This window comes from Cinclus cinclus, chromosome 1, assembly GCF_963662255.1.
Source record: "Cinclus cinclus chromosome 1, bCinCin1.1, whole genome shotgun sequence".
NCBI lineage: Eukaryota > Metazoa > Chordata > Aves > Passeriformes > Cinclidae > Cinclus > Cinclus cinclus.
The window spans coordinates 115,325,035-115,340,767 of record NC_085046.1 but is presented as its reverse complement, the minus strand read 5'-3'; the positions used below and the strand labels follow the sequence as shown (position 1 = coordinate 115,340,767).

The 15,733-nt window shown below is 36.0% G+C and overlaps 1 protein-coding gene across 2 annotated transcripts in view; it reads right to left on the bottom strand.

Annotated features, from left to right (window-relative positions):
• The window catches only part of RAB2A (RAB2A, member RAS oncogene family), a 42,122-nt gene that overhangs the window by 12,650 nt on the left and 13,739 nt on the right, over nucleotides 1-15,733 (bottom strand). For both annotated transcript variants that reach the window (XM_062489219.1, XM_062489227.1), the window contains exons 3-5: nucleotides 13,497-13,564; nucleotides 3,880-3,962; nucleotides 2,486-2,578 (exon numbers count right to left, since the gene is read on the bottom strand). In XM_062489219.1, the coding sequence (XP_062345203.1) occupies nucleotides 2,486-2,578; nucleotides 3,880-3,962; nucleotides 13,497-13,564 (244 nt within the window). The remainder of the gene's footprint in view (nucleotides 1-2,485; nucleotides 2,579-3,879; nucleotides 3,963-13,496; nucleotides 13,565-15,733) is intronic.

The following is a 15,733-nucleotide window of genomic DNA, read 5'->3' as shown; positions in this document are numbered from 1 at the left end:
CACTGTGGCATCTACTTTGCAGCAAAGCAGGTTTTTGTAATTTTTAACTAAATGCTAGCTTAGATGAGTTAGAGTCAATAAAATTCAGTACATTAAATACTTTTTTTAAAAATTGAAGATAAGGATACAAGAAATATCTTCTCAAAACAATTCTGAAGTTGATGTTCATTATATTTAATTACTCCCAGTATTAGCTGACATTATCTTTTTCAACCTGAGCAATGTCTTTATTTGCTACTACCATGCTACTCTCAGAAATACTTTATTTAAAACCTTGATTCACTTCAGTGTTATCTCCATGACAAAACAAACAAATAACTTTTTACTAGAAAGAATGCAGTTGTATCAAAACCTTCAATGACAGCCCAATCATAACTCAATACTAATACCTAAACATATTCTTAAAGATCTTTAACTGCTTCTACTAACCACAGTTGTCTTCCTCTCTCCATTCCAATAATTCGAAGCATTTGGTCTTACTAGATCAATATAGCTATGCTTTGTTCTGGAAAGAAGATTAAGTACAGTATTTGTAATGTTTTAACACTAGTATTTGTAATGTTTTCAACAAACAGCCATTATATTTCAAATTAAATTCTCAACACTCTTCAAATCCAGCAATAAGTCAGTACTACAAACTTATGTCAAGTGCACTTTTGGGAGTCATAAGAGCAGTATTTATTCCTTCAAAAGTACTATGTGAGCATACATGCCCTTCCCTCCTTCCACCAACTTCTAGTAGTATACCCTATCATAAGAACTGTTTCAGGATAATACAATAAAATTGAAGGAGTTTTCTTCCTGCCCTCCTTGAAAATATCTTTTAAAAAGCTTAAAACTTTTAAGACTTTTAGTTCATGTGGCACTTTAATGTGTAACAATTTACTGTGCACATTTTAAGTATATTTATTGTCTGAATAAAACCTAGCTGTTAACTGGGAATTACTGGGCTAGCTGCAAGTAGCAAATCAGTCTGCATTAGCAGACTGCAAGACATGAAAATTTAGTTTAACAGCTAAGAATAATCAGAAAGAATTACAGATGTCAATTAAGCATGCACATTGATCTCAAATAAACAGTACACTTTACTGCTCTCTCAGTGCCTTATTTTTACTCACATAAGTATACAAACAGTTGGTCAGGGCCATCACAGGTTTACCAAAGCTTCATATAACATAGCAAGTGTACATTTTGGTATATTTATTTGTCAAGATTATGCTTGACACATTCCTCAGTTGAAAAGAAAGTTGTTAGTCATTTATCAGATAATATTAAAAAAAAAAAAGCTGACACACTTTACAATGACTTAATATGTAACCAGGGTTTTCAGGAGGAGGGAGAGGGTGGTGGGGCAGTGGGGGAAAATAAAAGGGAGAAGAGTGGGAAGAAGAAGAAGAAAATAAAGAGACCAACAGACCCGAATAGCAAACCCAGATTCACTATCATAGAGCTGCTTCTCAGTAGCATCTAAGAAATGATCCAGCTGCTCATGAAATTTTCAGGGGCATGCATACACACCATTACTTCAACTGGCATCTTTACCTTCAGGAATTGCTGAGGCATGGAGACAAGTTCAAGTCAATTACACAAAGGCCCATAATTAATGGGTTATTAAATTCTGAGGTGATGTTTTTGATATTTTGAAAAAATTCCACATCCAGCAAGAAAAGTCTAGCTATGACACTATAATTCACTGGATCAAGAACTATAAGAATTACAGGTAACATATTCACTGATGTGTTTTTATTAAGACTTTCACTACAAAGTCTCAGCATCAACAGGGAGTAATTTCATCATTTTAGACAGTGTAGCTGATGAGAAGAACAAGTAAGGAATTGATTACAAATTGGGTAATACTTCCACTTTTAGAAATATTTTCATCTCCCACTGAATTTACCAGGAAATGGTGAAAGAGCATTCTCTGACCCCAATCCCAGCTAAAAGGTACAGAATATGGAAGAGGCTTATAAATCAGAAATGTCTCAATCATTGAGGTATGCACTTCTTACATTTGAGAGAAGTTTTTGATGTGTGTCCTGTACTATGGGCTTTTTCTTTAAGACATTTTCTCTGATGTGATACTTAACCAAAAACTAAAACACGATAAAACACCTCAAATTAGAAATCCTATTCTCTTTATAAGGGAGACATCAAGGTATTTCTAATTGGCGATTCCAGAAACAGAAAAAACATAAGGAGAAAATAACTCATATAATCCATTGCTTCACACATTTGCAATCAATCCTTCAGAACAAAATTACTTCTAAAACAGATATTCAGAACGTAATGCAGTTGGATCCATGTGCTGCACACTGTATTAGTGTAAGCGGAATAGGAAAGGTTTTAGGCTCACCACAGAACTATGCACAGTAACAGAAGGGAATTTAAAGTTAACATATTGCCTACAAATATAAAAAAACAAAAGCTGAAATACAGAGAAGTTAAATCTTTCCCTCTTACAAAATAACAGCTAATAAAAATTTACCTTTTGTTTCCAATAAGCATTATAACCATGTTGGAATTGGAATGCTGACGAGCATCTTCTAACCAAGTTGTCAAGTGGTTGAAAGTGTCCCTCCTAAGCATAAAAGAGAAAGAACATTAAAAGCAGTATTTTAAGAAATCTTTCCCCTGTTAGTCCACTTCTCTACTTGAATAACCAACTCATTTATTAGTGCACATGCTCTAGGGATAAAAGCTAGTAATCCCTCTGTGAGAGAGAACAAAAATTTAGCAAACAAGGAGTGTTAATGAACTCTGACTAAAAACTAATTGAAAACACATTTGCTACAAAGAGTAAAGAGGATTCTTAGAGCTGTAAAAATCTGCAATTTTATATACATATAAAAACCAAACAGAATTTTAAAGTACCCATCAGCTTCAACCAAGCTAAACAACAGTACAAATAAACACATACTCAAATATAGTAACTTTTGTTTTACTGAAAGCAGAAAATGGCTGATAATTTTTTATGTGAGTTTGTAAGCTGAGTTATAAATTTAGCAGTAAAAATCTTTCAAAGTGAGGTACATGAATGTGACACATCAATGTTTTTACAGCAGATGTAAACTAATAAATCCCATGCTTGTAGAATGGTTTTACAATATCGTATTTCATTTATGAATCAAAGATTCATTTACTGGAAATCAGTTACTTCCTGATATTTCAACAGGAAAAGGGAACAAAAGGAAAACATCTAAGAAATCTCTAGCACAAGTGGTTGCTAAATGCAACATCAAGAACCAAGACACACAAAAGGTGGCACACAACTTAATAGGACTTTGGAGCCTGAACACTTTCCTAAACCAGCCAGAGTTACCCACAGTTTTACAGATAAACAGTATACAGACACTTTAGATAGAAGGGAAACTTTAGTAACTTCTGAACAGCTACTAAAAAGCATCAGATTAAGACCTGTATTTTTCAAACCTCATAAACACAGCAATGGCAGAAGTTTCCCAGTATTCTTTATGTAACCAGACTTCCATGTTTTACTATTTCACTCCTTTGCAGAACAGTATTTCAGTAAAAGTAAATCTGTTATAATTAAAGAAAAAAAATATCCCTCATGATAATAAAACACTAGAAAGGAATTAATGAAATATTTTCAGGTATTTCTCAAAGGTAACCCAGAGGTTGATTGTCAATAATTTATGAAAATATTTAATTCATTCTTCCTGAGATTTTTATGCATGCTTTCTCAACTACTATGCAGAAAAAACTGGAAGCAGACAGGCAACATATGCTATATCTTGACTTAGAGCACTTAAAGTTGACACAATGTTAGATTACCAGTTTCTATACAAAAAGTCAAACTAGATGAGACACTTAGCACAATTCTACAAAGACATATCATTGTAATCCAGTTGGTATTCTCACCTTGTAATGTCATACACTAGCAAAGCCCCTGCGGCTCCTCTGTAGTATGATCTTGTGATGGAACGGAAGGACTCCTGCCCTGCCTGTAGAACACAAAGTTTCATTACTTCATATCGAATACTTATTTTTTGTTCCTGAAAACCATGAATTTAGAATAACAGGATCACAGAATTCTACTTTTGAGAGATGGAGAGATGGAAGAGTATGGATGGGAAATCAGAAAGGGGACAACTGGGGACAAAGTCTCCAACAGTAGCAAGAGAAGGCACATAGGGAGAAGACACCAACTATAGCACAGTACTGTTAGGGAAAGAAAAAAAAAAAAAAAAAAAATCGGAACAAGACCTCTAAACCTTTTTTGGCAAACCCTGACAACCCAATTTACTGAATGGCTTCACAATACATGAATCATTATTAGAGCACAGAATGGATTCCTAGCAACTAAGCTCTGAAGACAAATTTGAAAGGAAGCAAATAACCCAGAGCTTCACATTTGAATTCAATAACCCGCTCCCTGGGGCAGCTGTTGACACTAGAATAAATAAAGTCCATTGTAAATAAATGATGAATGACATCTTTACGCCCACCATCTGCTGGTGTAAAGGTTGTTGGAAGGCCAAGGATGCAGATTTTATCCGTTATATCATAAACTGCAGCCAGCTTTCAACAGTCTTCAGATGGAATTCTTTCAGTAATGATTTTATTAAGAAAAAACAGAAAATGGTTGTGAATTCAATTTTACACAATTCTTCTCCACAGTTAATCAATTTCCTCTGTACTTGATAAATAATACTTGTCAAAGCAGCTACAGGATGCAAGAGTCATCTTCATATATACCGTGAAGAACTTCAGAGAGTCTACATAAATTAGATAGTTCTCACAGAAAAGTGTTCTGTAAAAATCTCAGCGCCTGAAGAACTCAAATGCTCAAAAGAATAGTCTTGAAAAATAAATATTCATGGTTGCAGATCCTGAGCTCCTCGTGCTCATGTTTTTCAGAAGAGCTATCTAGCACTTGACACTCGCTAGAAGAAATATTTACTTCTAATATTTAGCAGTAACAGATGCTTTAGCATAATTCAAAGATAACACAGAACATGTTTAAGAAATGCTAATGCTGAAAAAAACCCCTATGCACAGTAAATCTGTAGAACTGTAGGAAATTGCCCTGATTTAAAAACATTAAACACAAGAATAAAATATTTATCAAATACAAGGAGCCCTTCAGCCATGCCTACAAAATTAGTATACGGACAACTTTTTATTCTCACAGTTATTGTACTCAATACAAGATCATCTTGAACTCAAAGAGAACTTGATCTAGGTACTGTCACTCAACAAAAACAGTGGCACGACAAGTTCAGATGTGTTCAGTCATCAGCAAGTATCCTTATCTTCCAGAATAAACAGTAACTTCTATTTAAGAAAATATTTTATCTTAGTCATTCGATTTCCAGTGGAAACAGTTATAAAATACAGTACAACACACTTAATAGCTTCAACACTATTAGAATACACTCACATATGCTCTTGGTCAAGAGTTCAGGTACATCTCCATGTAAACTTTTGTAATAAAATACAGACAACTCAGAGAATACACCGACAAATAAGAAAAACAAATACCCAACAGTTTTTTTAGTGTAATACCTAGTTTCCTACATAGAAATTCAAGTAAGCTTTACCACTTTTTCTTGGTGTGGTGACTAGCTCAAGTGGATGGTAGATAAATGAAACATTTTCCTGCTAAACAGACAACTTATTGTCACCAGGAGAGTCCACACATTGACTAAAATCATACATGACCTGGACTTCACCTAACACATTAAGATTGCCTGTTACACCTTCATAAATTCCTCCCTGACATGTGAAATTGTTCATCTCCCTTAATAAATTAGTCATGGTCAAGCAACACTGTCAGAGGTTCTAGCAGATCTTACTAAAATGTATGAATTGCAACCTCTTTAAAGAATTACTTACTTACAAAAAGTTCCATATATAAATCCTGAAAGTACTGTAATAATTGTGTCTCACTTGACAATGGTAAAATTTAAATATCATTGCTTCCTTAAGGAAAGGGAGTAAAACAGTACCTTCTTTGGTGAAGGGATCACATTTTCCATATAGCAATAATTAATTTATGCTTACATATACCAATGGACAACACAAACTCTATTCCCTTTCATTCTAAGCAAAAGAAAACTGAGTTTCTGTAAAGAAGCTCCATGATACTAATGTTTATTCTGTCTATAACATAAAAATGTATTATATAATAGAAACACCTTATATATAAATATTACTGGCTACTTTAACAGTATCATTCTGAATGAGGTCTAGAAGGTCAATATAGGGTCACTACAGAAGGTCAAACATAGGTTAGGCCTGTAGAATATGTTCCACAGCTTTTTTTTTTTAAAGCTTTACTTCACCTGACAATTTTCTCTCTTCCCACTTCCCTCTTTTTCAAGGGGGACAAGCTATTTCAAAAGTCAAAAGAAGTCAAAACTGAAAGAAAGTGTAGGCTATTAGCCAAAACTGACTTAAAAAACCCATAAATAGTGTGTGCTACAATTGTACTTTATCCATCTTACAAAATAAGACCTACCCAAGTTCAGCTGCTTGCTACAAGGAGCAACAGGTAAAAGCAGCAGTATAGAAGTGCAGTACAAAATAAAACCAGCTTCAATACCAGAGAAAGACCCTTAGTATAATTTTGTTATTACCATCCCTTTCATGTTGCTGCAAAATCTGGCACTTACTTGGTTATTGCTCTTTCATATTAAAAACCTTTTTTCCACAGAACAGTTGAGGTGGGAAAGGGACCCCTGGAAGTCCCCTGTTCCAACCTCCCTGGCTCGAGCAGGGCCATCCAAAGCAGATTGCTGAGCTCCACATCCAGATGGTGCAGGAGGTAGGGGGCTGTGGTATCAGGAATAGTAGGGGCAATAGTCAGGAGACAAATGTTAAACAGGGTGTTTGCCAAGGCCATATTACATCCAGTACAGGTGATGCGAGCTTTTGCTCCAAGACAATCCCAAGTTATACCCACTGTCACAGTTACACTGCAGTGGAAATGGAAGATGGAGGATATTTCTGGTAACAGCCAGACCTGACAGCTACTTCACACATGAACTCCAGCTCAGACATGGCTGCATGCAGGAACCTGTAACTGCACAGTGAACAGGCCTGAACATGCCTCCTCTCTCTGCAGAAAAACAGGTGCTAGGTCCGACATGAGTAGTTCACTAATCAAGAAATATGTGAGCCTCTGTTAAACAAGCAATGTTTTAAGTGCTAAGTAACATTCTTTTTTGGCTGTTTTCTACTCTGTAAGCTTTTGCAATTCACACTATTATGGTTCACAGAAACAAACAAACTTTCTGATAGGAGAGACTTGTCTATATAGACAGTTCTAGAAGTCACAGGCCTTCAACAAAGTACAAAAACCTTCATTACTGCTTCAACTGCACAGACATATATCCCCATGTATTTTTCAAAGCACACTTCAGTACAGAAACCAAAACAGAATTTGAAAATAACAATGTAAGCAAAACAGAAAGCATTATCAATCACCTCACTAGACACAGGGCACTAAGATACATGGAGATTTAGGACATGCACTAGAGTTTTCAGGAACATTTAAGCTATGCAACTTATCATGGACACAGAATCTCTGGCATATTTTAAAAAATACTCCAAGTGTTGCTACTCCCACAGGAAATCTTGATGTCGTTTCCAAGTATGTGGTGTAGTTGCATCAGATGCAAAATACACAGGCAAGTCCTTGTTTACAAAGAGATACTTGCAAGTCCCTTAACTGCATGTTTTTGAATCTATAAAATAAGGGAAAACATGAAAATAGCCATAATGCAGGACAAGAAAGTAGTTAAACAGCACTCATAACAGTGCATCTCCCTAGAAAACAATTAATTCTGCTGAATTCTCTATGCTCAATGCTGAAGGCTTCATAGAATTTCTTTAAGGACCAGGTTAACTGAGACTATCCCAGTGGGCCCTCAGCATACAAGCTGACCAATATTTTTTATTAGAAGGGAATGTTATAGCACACATCTACATGCAATATGAGAACTCCAATACACCTAGTTAGTAGCTCTAGATAGCCTGTACAATTCCCTGAAAAGAGGCATACATGTGTGGTATGTTCAAAACTGGCATCAGAACATCTCATTCATATTGGGAATTATTATTTACCTGTTTACACTTTCGTAAGTTACAAAGAAGACTAAAAAGAGATCTAAGAAATAACCAACTTGCAAGTGTCACACCACCTGTGACAGCTGTCAGCTGGGAACTACTCCACGAAGTTGATCCCTGGAATAAAATGTTCCAGAAAGAAAGAGGAGCAATACATACCTTTATATATAGTTTTGAAAGTTATAAATACATTAACAGTCTCTTAATCACATGTCAACTTGTTTATACAAACGCATTAATCTTGCAATCATGTCTCCAATCCAGGACAAAAAAAAAAAAAAAAAAAAAAAAAAAAAAAAGAATTTTAGGGTGGTTTACTAACATGTAGGACAAACAGGCACAGAAGCAAACAAAAAACGCCCCTGCTGTTTCCAGCAAAGACATCCTGAAACAAAAATAGAACTAAAAATGCTTATGAAGAAGAATCTATCACAATACATGAAAGTGTCAAAATTTATGATGGATTTAGCCAAGTTACATATTGTTTGAAAATAACCCTGTTAGCATGCAGTAAGAACTGTTATTTCAAGAGGACTAAAGATCCTCAAGGATGAAACTGTACATATGTCTAAATACAGATAATTTGTACATTTGCCTTTTCTTCTGCTAGTGTTGAATAAATACCACTTAGATATCCAAAGCAATTCCCAACACATCACAGAAACAAAGCTTTAGCCTGCCTATATCAGAAATTCACTTATATTTGCAACTCGAAAAAAAACTGTACTGAAAAACCTTTAGGTTTTAAGTAGCAACCCCCACTAAAATAGGAGTTCTACTGTGCAAAAACATGATTCATACTCGTCCCATTTAAGGCCTTATCCTAAGCAAGAGCTTGCTCTTGCAGAAATCTTGGAAAGCATGGATAAACCACCATGAAATCAAAAAACAATTCAGAAAAGAACATGCCAAACTATAGTATTTCAATAACCAAATACATTTAAGCATGACAAAGGTTTATGAACATTAAGCTAGAAGCTATATCAAGTTGCCTTAGCTTCCTAAAGTGACATCATGGGTGTGAACAATAACTTAAGCTACTGGCACTGAAGTTCAGATGATGGTCGTATTAAACAAACAGCAACAGGAGTAACTATTAAACAGACAAATCTCCCTGCCTCACCCTTCAATCCATGGATCCAGAAATAAGTTAATCCTCCCACGTGGCAGCAAACACAGTCTGTGACTGATGATCAGACTAGTTTCAGAAACTAAAGTAGCTCCTCTGTAAGTTCTGTAACTTCACAGCAGTGTAACAGAGGACCATGAAATGCAGCAATACGCACGCAGGTACACATGCATGTACCATGGTTAAAGAGTCAAATCAGTAAAAAACGCAGTAAAAGAATATGCCAACTGCCCACAAACATATGAGTATGCTCTGACTACCAAAGCAAGCAGAAAACATCACAAAATAATCAATAAACAGCTCTTCGGGGTGAACCCTACATCTTAGCAATTGTCAAAGTCACTGAGATGAATATTCATTTATTGAAAGAAGAGAACTTTTTGGTTCTAATAGATCAAACCAATTGAAAACAAAAATATCTTAATTTCCAAGAAGAATCAGTATATCCAAAATATCTGAAAGTGAAATATGCCTTTAACAATTATGCTTCCAATCTTCCATAAACATGCTTTTTCATACAAGCTCTCAGCTACTAGAAAACATTATCAATTCAATTAGAAAATACACTTGTATGGAAACCAAGAAATTACTTGAAACTAGTTTATAAAAAACAATTATTTCGGAGATTTAGTCTGCCTGAGCAAGACGAAGGTGCTCTATATAAACATAATAATGAATGAACATTTTTAAATCATGGATTTGCATAAAATAAAGCTGAAACAGATACTAAAAATATAGTGTTTCAAGTACACAGGAAAAGTTCATTATCATAGCAATTTAGAGATCAGCATTACTTAGTGTCATCACAGATCTCTCCTACTGCAATGTCTGACAGAAATATCCTTTTTCAATTACTGCTTATTTTTTCTCATCAACAATGACTTGTTAGTAACAGTCAATGCAATACAGAACATTCCCCTTGACAACAAAACCAAGGCCACTGACTCAGCCTGGTAACAAGCCCAGTTATCTCTCGACAACAATGAACTTTTTCTGAGTAGAAGCAATTTTAATATTCTTACTGTTACACTGCTGCCACGAGAGATCCAACCTTATCTACACAGTTTATTTAAACCCAGAAAGCTTAACAGCTTCCAGAACAGTCATTTTAATCCTTACTAGCTGCTGTAAAACCATTTCTAGTTCCCTAAAAGTTATGTGTGCAGCTGACACTAGTTCAAATACCACAGTTCTACAAAAGAGCTGCTTAACTTATCATAATAAGCAATTACCAACTGAGCTGTTTGGATAAAGTATTTCTCAGTCCATCCAACTATTGGAAGCCATTACTAAAGATGCAAGAAAAGAAATAATCTAGATACTAAAGACACACAAACAATTTGGTCCAATACCTCCTCTTTACAGACCTAAAAACCACCAAAAAGTAACAGTGAAACCCAAAGACCCACAGAGCTAAACACCTGGGCGTGCCACAGCACACACAGCAGCAAGCTTGCAGAGCCCAGCAGTGGGGAGATCCAGAACAGCCTGCAGATGGGAGAGAACAACAGGACACTGCTTGTGCAGACATGAACAGCAGCAGAGCTGAGACTGCAATACATAACATTAAGAATGCAAAGGCCACACAGTATCTTTCATGGAATGTAGATTTTTGTTTGTGGGGTTTTTTGGGGGCAGGGGGCTGGTGTGTTTTAGCATCAGACTAGTTTTACTAGACTGCCAGCTCACAGGACCAAATACTGGACTACAATTTCTCATAGGGCATACATGCATTCTTTAAGCACATCTTCCAGTTTGGCCTCATTGAAAAGGAATTCAGTCTGTGTACTCCCACATGGAAAACAGGCTACAGTAAACAGAATTAAATTCTGTAATGCGCTCCTAATCCAAACTATGATGATAACAAAAAATAAAGTATTTTTGAATTATTATACAAGGAGGACACACAAATAGATCTCACAGACATGCAACAATGTTAGCTTCAGCTGTCCCTGTAAGGTGCAACACACTCCTGCAGTGAGGTATGCTGCAGCTTCCATATGTTCCCATTACTATGACATGCCTTTCCTCGGGGCTACAGTGATCTGCTGAAGACAACACAAAATGAGCACTGCTGCACAGAAGTATCTGGCCAGAAAAACCTGACTTTACATGTTTGATTCTCTTAAGCAAGCTAATTCACTGTTCAGCGATCCAAACAAATTTTATCAAGTTCTCCACTTCTTATGCCTCTGCTCAGGATGCATCCTGTTCAGTGACAGATTAAAAGCAGGTGTATAAGGCTAGCACCAAATAAGAGAAGGGCTAGTGCCGTGACTCAGTAAGCACCAACCGAAAACATAAATAGTTCATGTGTTTCCTTAGTAACAGGTGTAAAATGAACCTTCTCTCATCAAACAGAAGTTGTTACAGCTTAATAAACATAGAGATAGCACAAATAACAGCTACTGCTTTTGGGTAACAGAAAACAAAAAAATGCTCAATGTAGACAGAACACAGTAACCTAGGTCACTATGGACATTTGTGTACCTTAACACTCATAAGTATAATAACTCTTGAGAATTACCTCATCATGTTTCTTATTTTTTGCTATACCTTCAACACCTTTGTACCCAAGATCAGAAATTATACAGTGGAATTCACACATGCTGACAAGCCAAGACCGGATTAGAACAGAAATATCCTGTGTTTAAAAATCAGAGTACATACAGTTAAACCTTTAACTATGGCCAGTATACAGTCATTCGCTGCATACAATTTATAAATTATTAAGTACAACACCAGCATACAATCTACTCAGTGTACAAAAGTGTTCAATTAATATTTTTAATTTATGTATGATATACTTAATAAGCTAGCCAGAACAAAAAAACTCTGCTTGAATAGTTTATAAATTATAGCCAAAAGCACTTGGGTTGCCATTTTGACTGGACAAGTTGCATGCATTCAAGACAACCAGACTGCAAAGAGCCACTGAGTCAGAGGCACCAGGAAAACCATGATCTACAGAAACACAGCTTAAGTTCATTCGTAGCTAAGGAGATTAAAAGAATCAGTTCCAAAGCCAGTGAAAGACAGTAGTAAAATTAGTACTTTTGCCTGCAGACATTCTGCCCCAACTTTAGAAAACAAGGACCAATATTGGTATGTAGTCACACAGTCACACTATGTACTAAGGGATTGATTGCAAAGCTACTTTTCATGCAGAGATTTGCTTGTTTACTGAACTTAAAAATTCTCAGTAATTTTGGTAGTCTGCAATCCACGATTATAACAGTAAAAATGCCCAGGGCAGAAAAACCATAAAGTAAGCTGACCATATTGTTCTGTGCTGTTTTCTTAGAACTTCCAAGGAGGCTCAAGTGTTAGGTGCCATGTCAAGTAAGAACTTGTAAAATAGATAAGGTCTTACCAATGAAGTTCACTAAATTATTGTACTTACTTACATTTTTTTATACACATGCCCATATGTAGGCATGCATATATGAATATATGTCCCTTCACTGATTTGCTGTACCAAAAAGAGCAGACACATGAGGCTAGGGATCACGTACCTGTCAGTTTCTAAAGGTATCTGAAAATGCTTTTAGAAAAGGAAAGAGGCAACTCTGACTTGGGGAATGGTCAAACACATTTAAAAGATATAGCTACCAGTATGAACACATTAAACCTGCTTTATCAGAAGTGTAGACAGCAACGCTGACTGCTTTATAGTAAAATGACAGATAACACAAGAATAGCCAATATATGTTCTTAACCTGAGCTCCCTCAAAAGTCAAAGTCTGAATTTTGTAAGGCATTTTGAAACTTAAAGCATTTACCAGTACCTCTTGATTGAAATATTTACTGTCTTGAACTTGTTTTCTTAGGTCTTCTATGGAAAGTAAGCCATGTGTTTTCTTCTACCTTGGAAATGCAAACATTTCATCTAGAGAACTCCTGATGAAAGGCAGCAGACATCACAATTTCACCACAGAATTCTGTATCCACCAAAACTTGCATGAACACTCAAAGAAAGATTATTTAAAAAAACCTAAGTCTTTGGTAATAAAGAAGACTTTCACCAAACAGTGAGGCAGCAGGAATTCCAGTCTTATAAATCTGACTAAGTGCTGAGGAAGTTACAGCGCAAATGCCAAAGAATACATCACACCAAAAAAAGGAAACATTAGCAAATTTTTAACTTCACAGAAACCAAAGAAAGCTGCAAGACAACATACACTATGTATGCTGGATGTTGATGATAGAGAGCTTAGCCAGCATAAAGGAAAAGCTAGTGGAGCAATATGTTCAAACAATATGATTCATTACTTACCGTATCCCAGATCTGAAGCTTTATCTGTTTTCCATCAATAGTTATCATTCGGGCCCCAAATTCTACACCTGAACAGATTTCACAGAAGATTATATTATTAACACATATCAGAAAGAACAATGTCAAGCACTGTGAAAGCAAGAACATAAGCTTAAATTCAGTCAATGCTGCAGGAAAATAATCTCTTTCACAACCTGCTTTTAGCCAATTTTCCTGCTGCTTGAAAGAGCTTTCTAGAAGAAAGGTAACTGTTACTATTCCCAACAAAGTTTTCCAAAACACTCAGTAGCTCTAGATTAGAGGGAGAAACACACCCCTTCAAATGTAAGCAGGAAATTAAAAGAGTCACAGTTATTTTAACACTCTACCAATGACAGATTGCTGGGGCCAGTTTAGAAGAAATTAAACCTACAATCAATAAAATAATCTATTAAGTGAGCATGCAAAGAGTCACCTTCAACACGAAAAAAATTATTACTGTATTAAAATCCACCTGTCTTTATGGAAAAAAACTACTTACAAAATTCTAGCTAAAGATCAAGTTCTGAAACTGAGGGGGCAAAAATGTGTGCTCCAAATAAGCAAAAGTAACTTCTTCAGTGGAAAAATTCAGCCTTTTATACCATTTTAAAAGCAATTTTGAGACCATTAACAGCAAATCAAGTACAAATTGAGGCTATTACTGCATTAGTTAAGGTCAAACAAATGGCTAGAGATCATTATTTAAAAAAAAATACTCACCTGCTAGCTGAAGTTTTGCTAAAATTGGTCATTGTCTAGACATGGACTTAAGGCTTTCAATTATAACCTGAGTTGAAATATTCCAAATGTCTCTCCAAAAGCTTGCTTAGAATATTTGAGGGTGCAGTGCTGCTTCCTCTGGAATGACTTGTGGGGAAAGTTCCCTAACAGGATATTGGAGCCAAATAAAAGCTGCTGGACACAGACCACTGTGCTCCCTAGCATCCAAATAATTTGCAGCAACTGTCAACTGTATGCAAAGAAATTGAAAGAATGGAGGCGGGAATGCAGCAAGGAGGAAGCAGGTGAATGACACTGCTCTTCCTGAAGTTGACTGCAAAGCCAGGGGAAGGCCCTTGGAGTACTACACATGTAAACACTGAAGGTTTTACCTTACCTCGAAATGTGGCTATAGAGCTGCTAATTTAAATCCAACAATCACCTTAAATGTTTAGTTTCTGCACACAACCCCATAAAAAATTAAAAGGGCATTTGTCCTATTCCATCAAAATACATCCCAGAAAAAAATACTGAATTTGAAAAAACACAATTTGATAACAAGCTTGTTCTCAAAGAAGGAATAGAAGCTGATCAGGTTTACAATAAGGACATGCCCTATGGGCAGTAGGCAAAACAGCTAGAATGTTTACAATGGTTTATTTAATCTATACGTTTTCTGGATTTTTAATACAACCATCAAGGCATTTATTAGTTAAATTTCAACCCACCCCATTCTCACCCCACAGCGGCATTCACCATGTTCTTTATTTATCTGTCTTTCCAAATCTATTTGGGTAATTGGGAGAACCCGACCAAAACACATACATGCCCTCATGGTTAAGGAGGCATTTCCAGCCTCTTCTGATACCTTTAGGGACTAGCTAAAAACAGCAGCCATACAAAATCAAGGGGAATAAAACATAGTTATATTTATTGAAAGGCCTTCAGGTACATTTCAGGCAGATGAAGTTCCGCTCAGGGGCTACACCCAAAAATGGATGATGGGTCACAGGTTTTCACACTTCCCTAAGTATGGGCCATTTGCATATTGGGGGTTAAACTGCAAATTACAGCTTCAGGTAATGAAATAATTTACCCCAAGTTCGTGCTACCTCCCTCCCCCACCAAATCACTTCTGTTTAGATTTTTTGGGAGCTGAGACAATAAGGTATCCTTGATTCCCAGATCTAGAGTGGAACTGTTTTGTTGGATCAAAATGGGAAAACAGTACTAACACTATATTGAGTTCAGAGTTCTACACTAAAGAATTGCAGGATTATAAATATATTAAAAATATAAAAGCTAAAATCATTCTTCCCTCCTTTTCAAGCAGTTTCCCAGGCTCCATTACTATATCCCTCATTATGTTGCTTCTAGGTTCATCTCCTCATATTACTAGCTTCAATTTCTGCTCTGCTCCCAGATTTCAGCTAGCTGTATGCCAAACAAAGAATTGGCACTACAACCACCCTGCTTCCCAAAACCTATCAATCTGA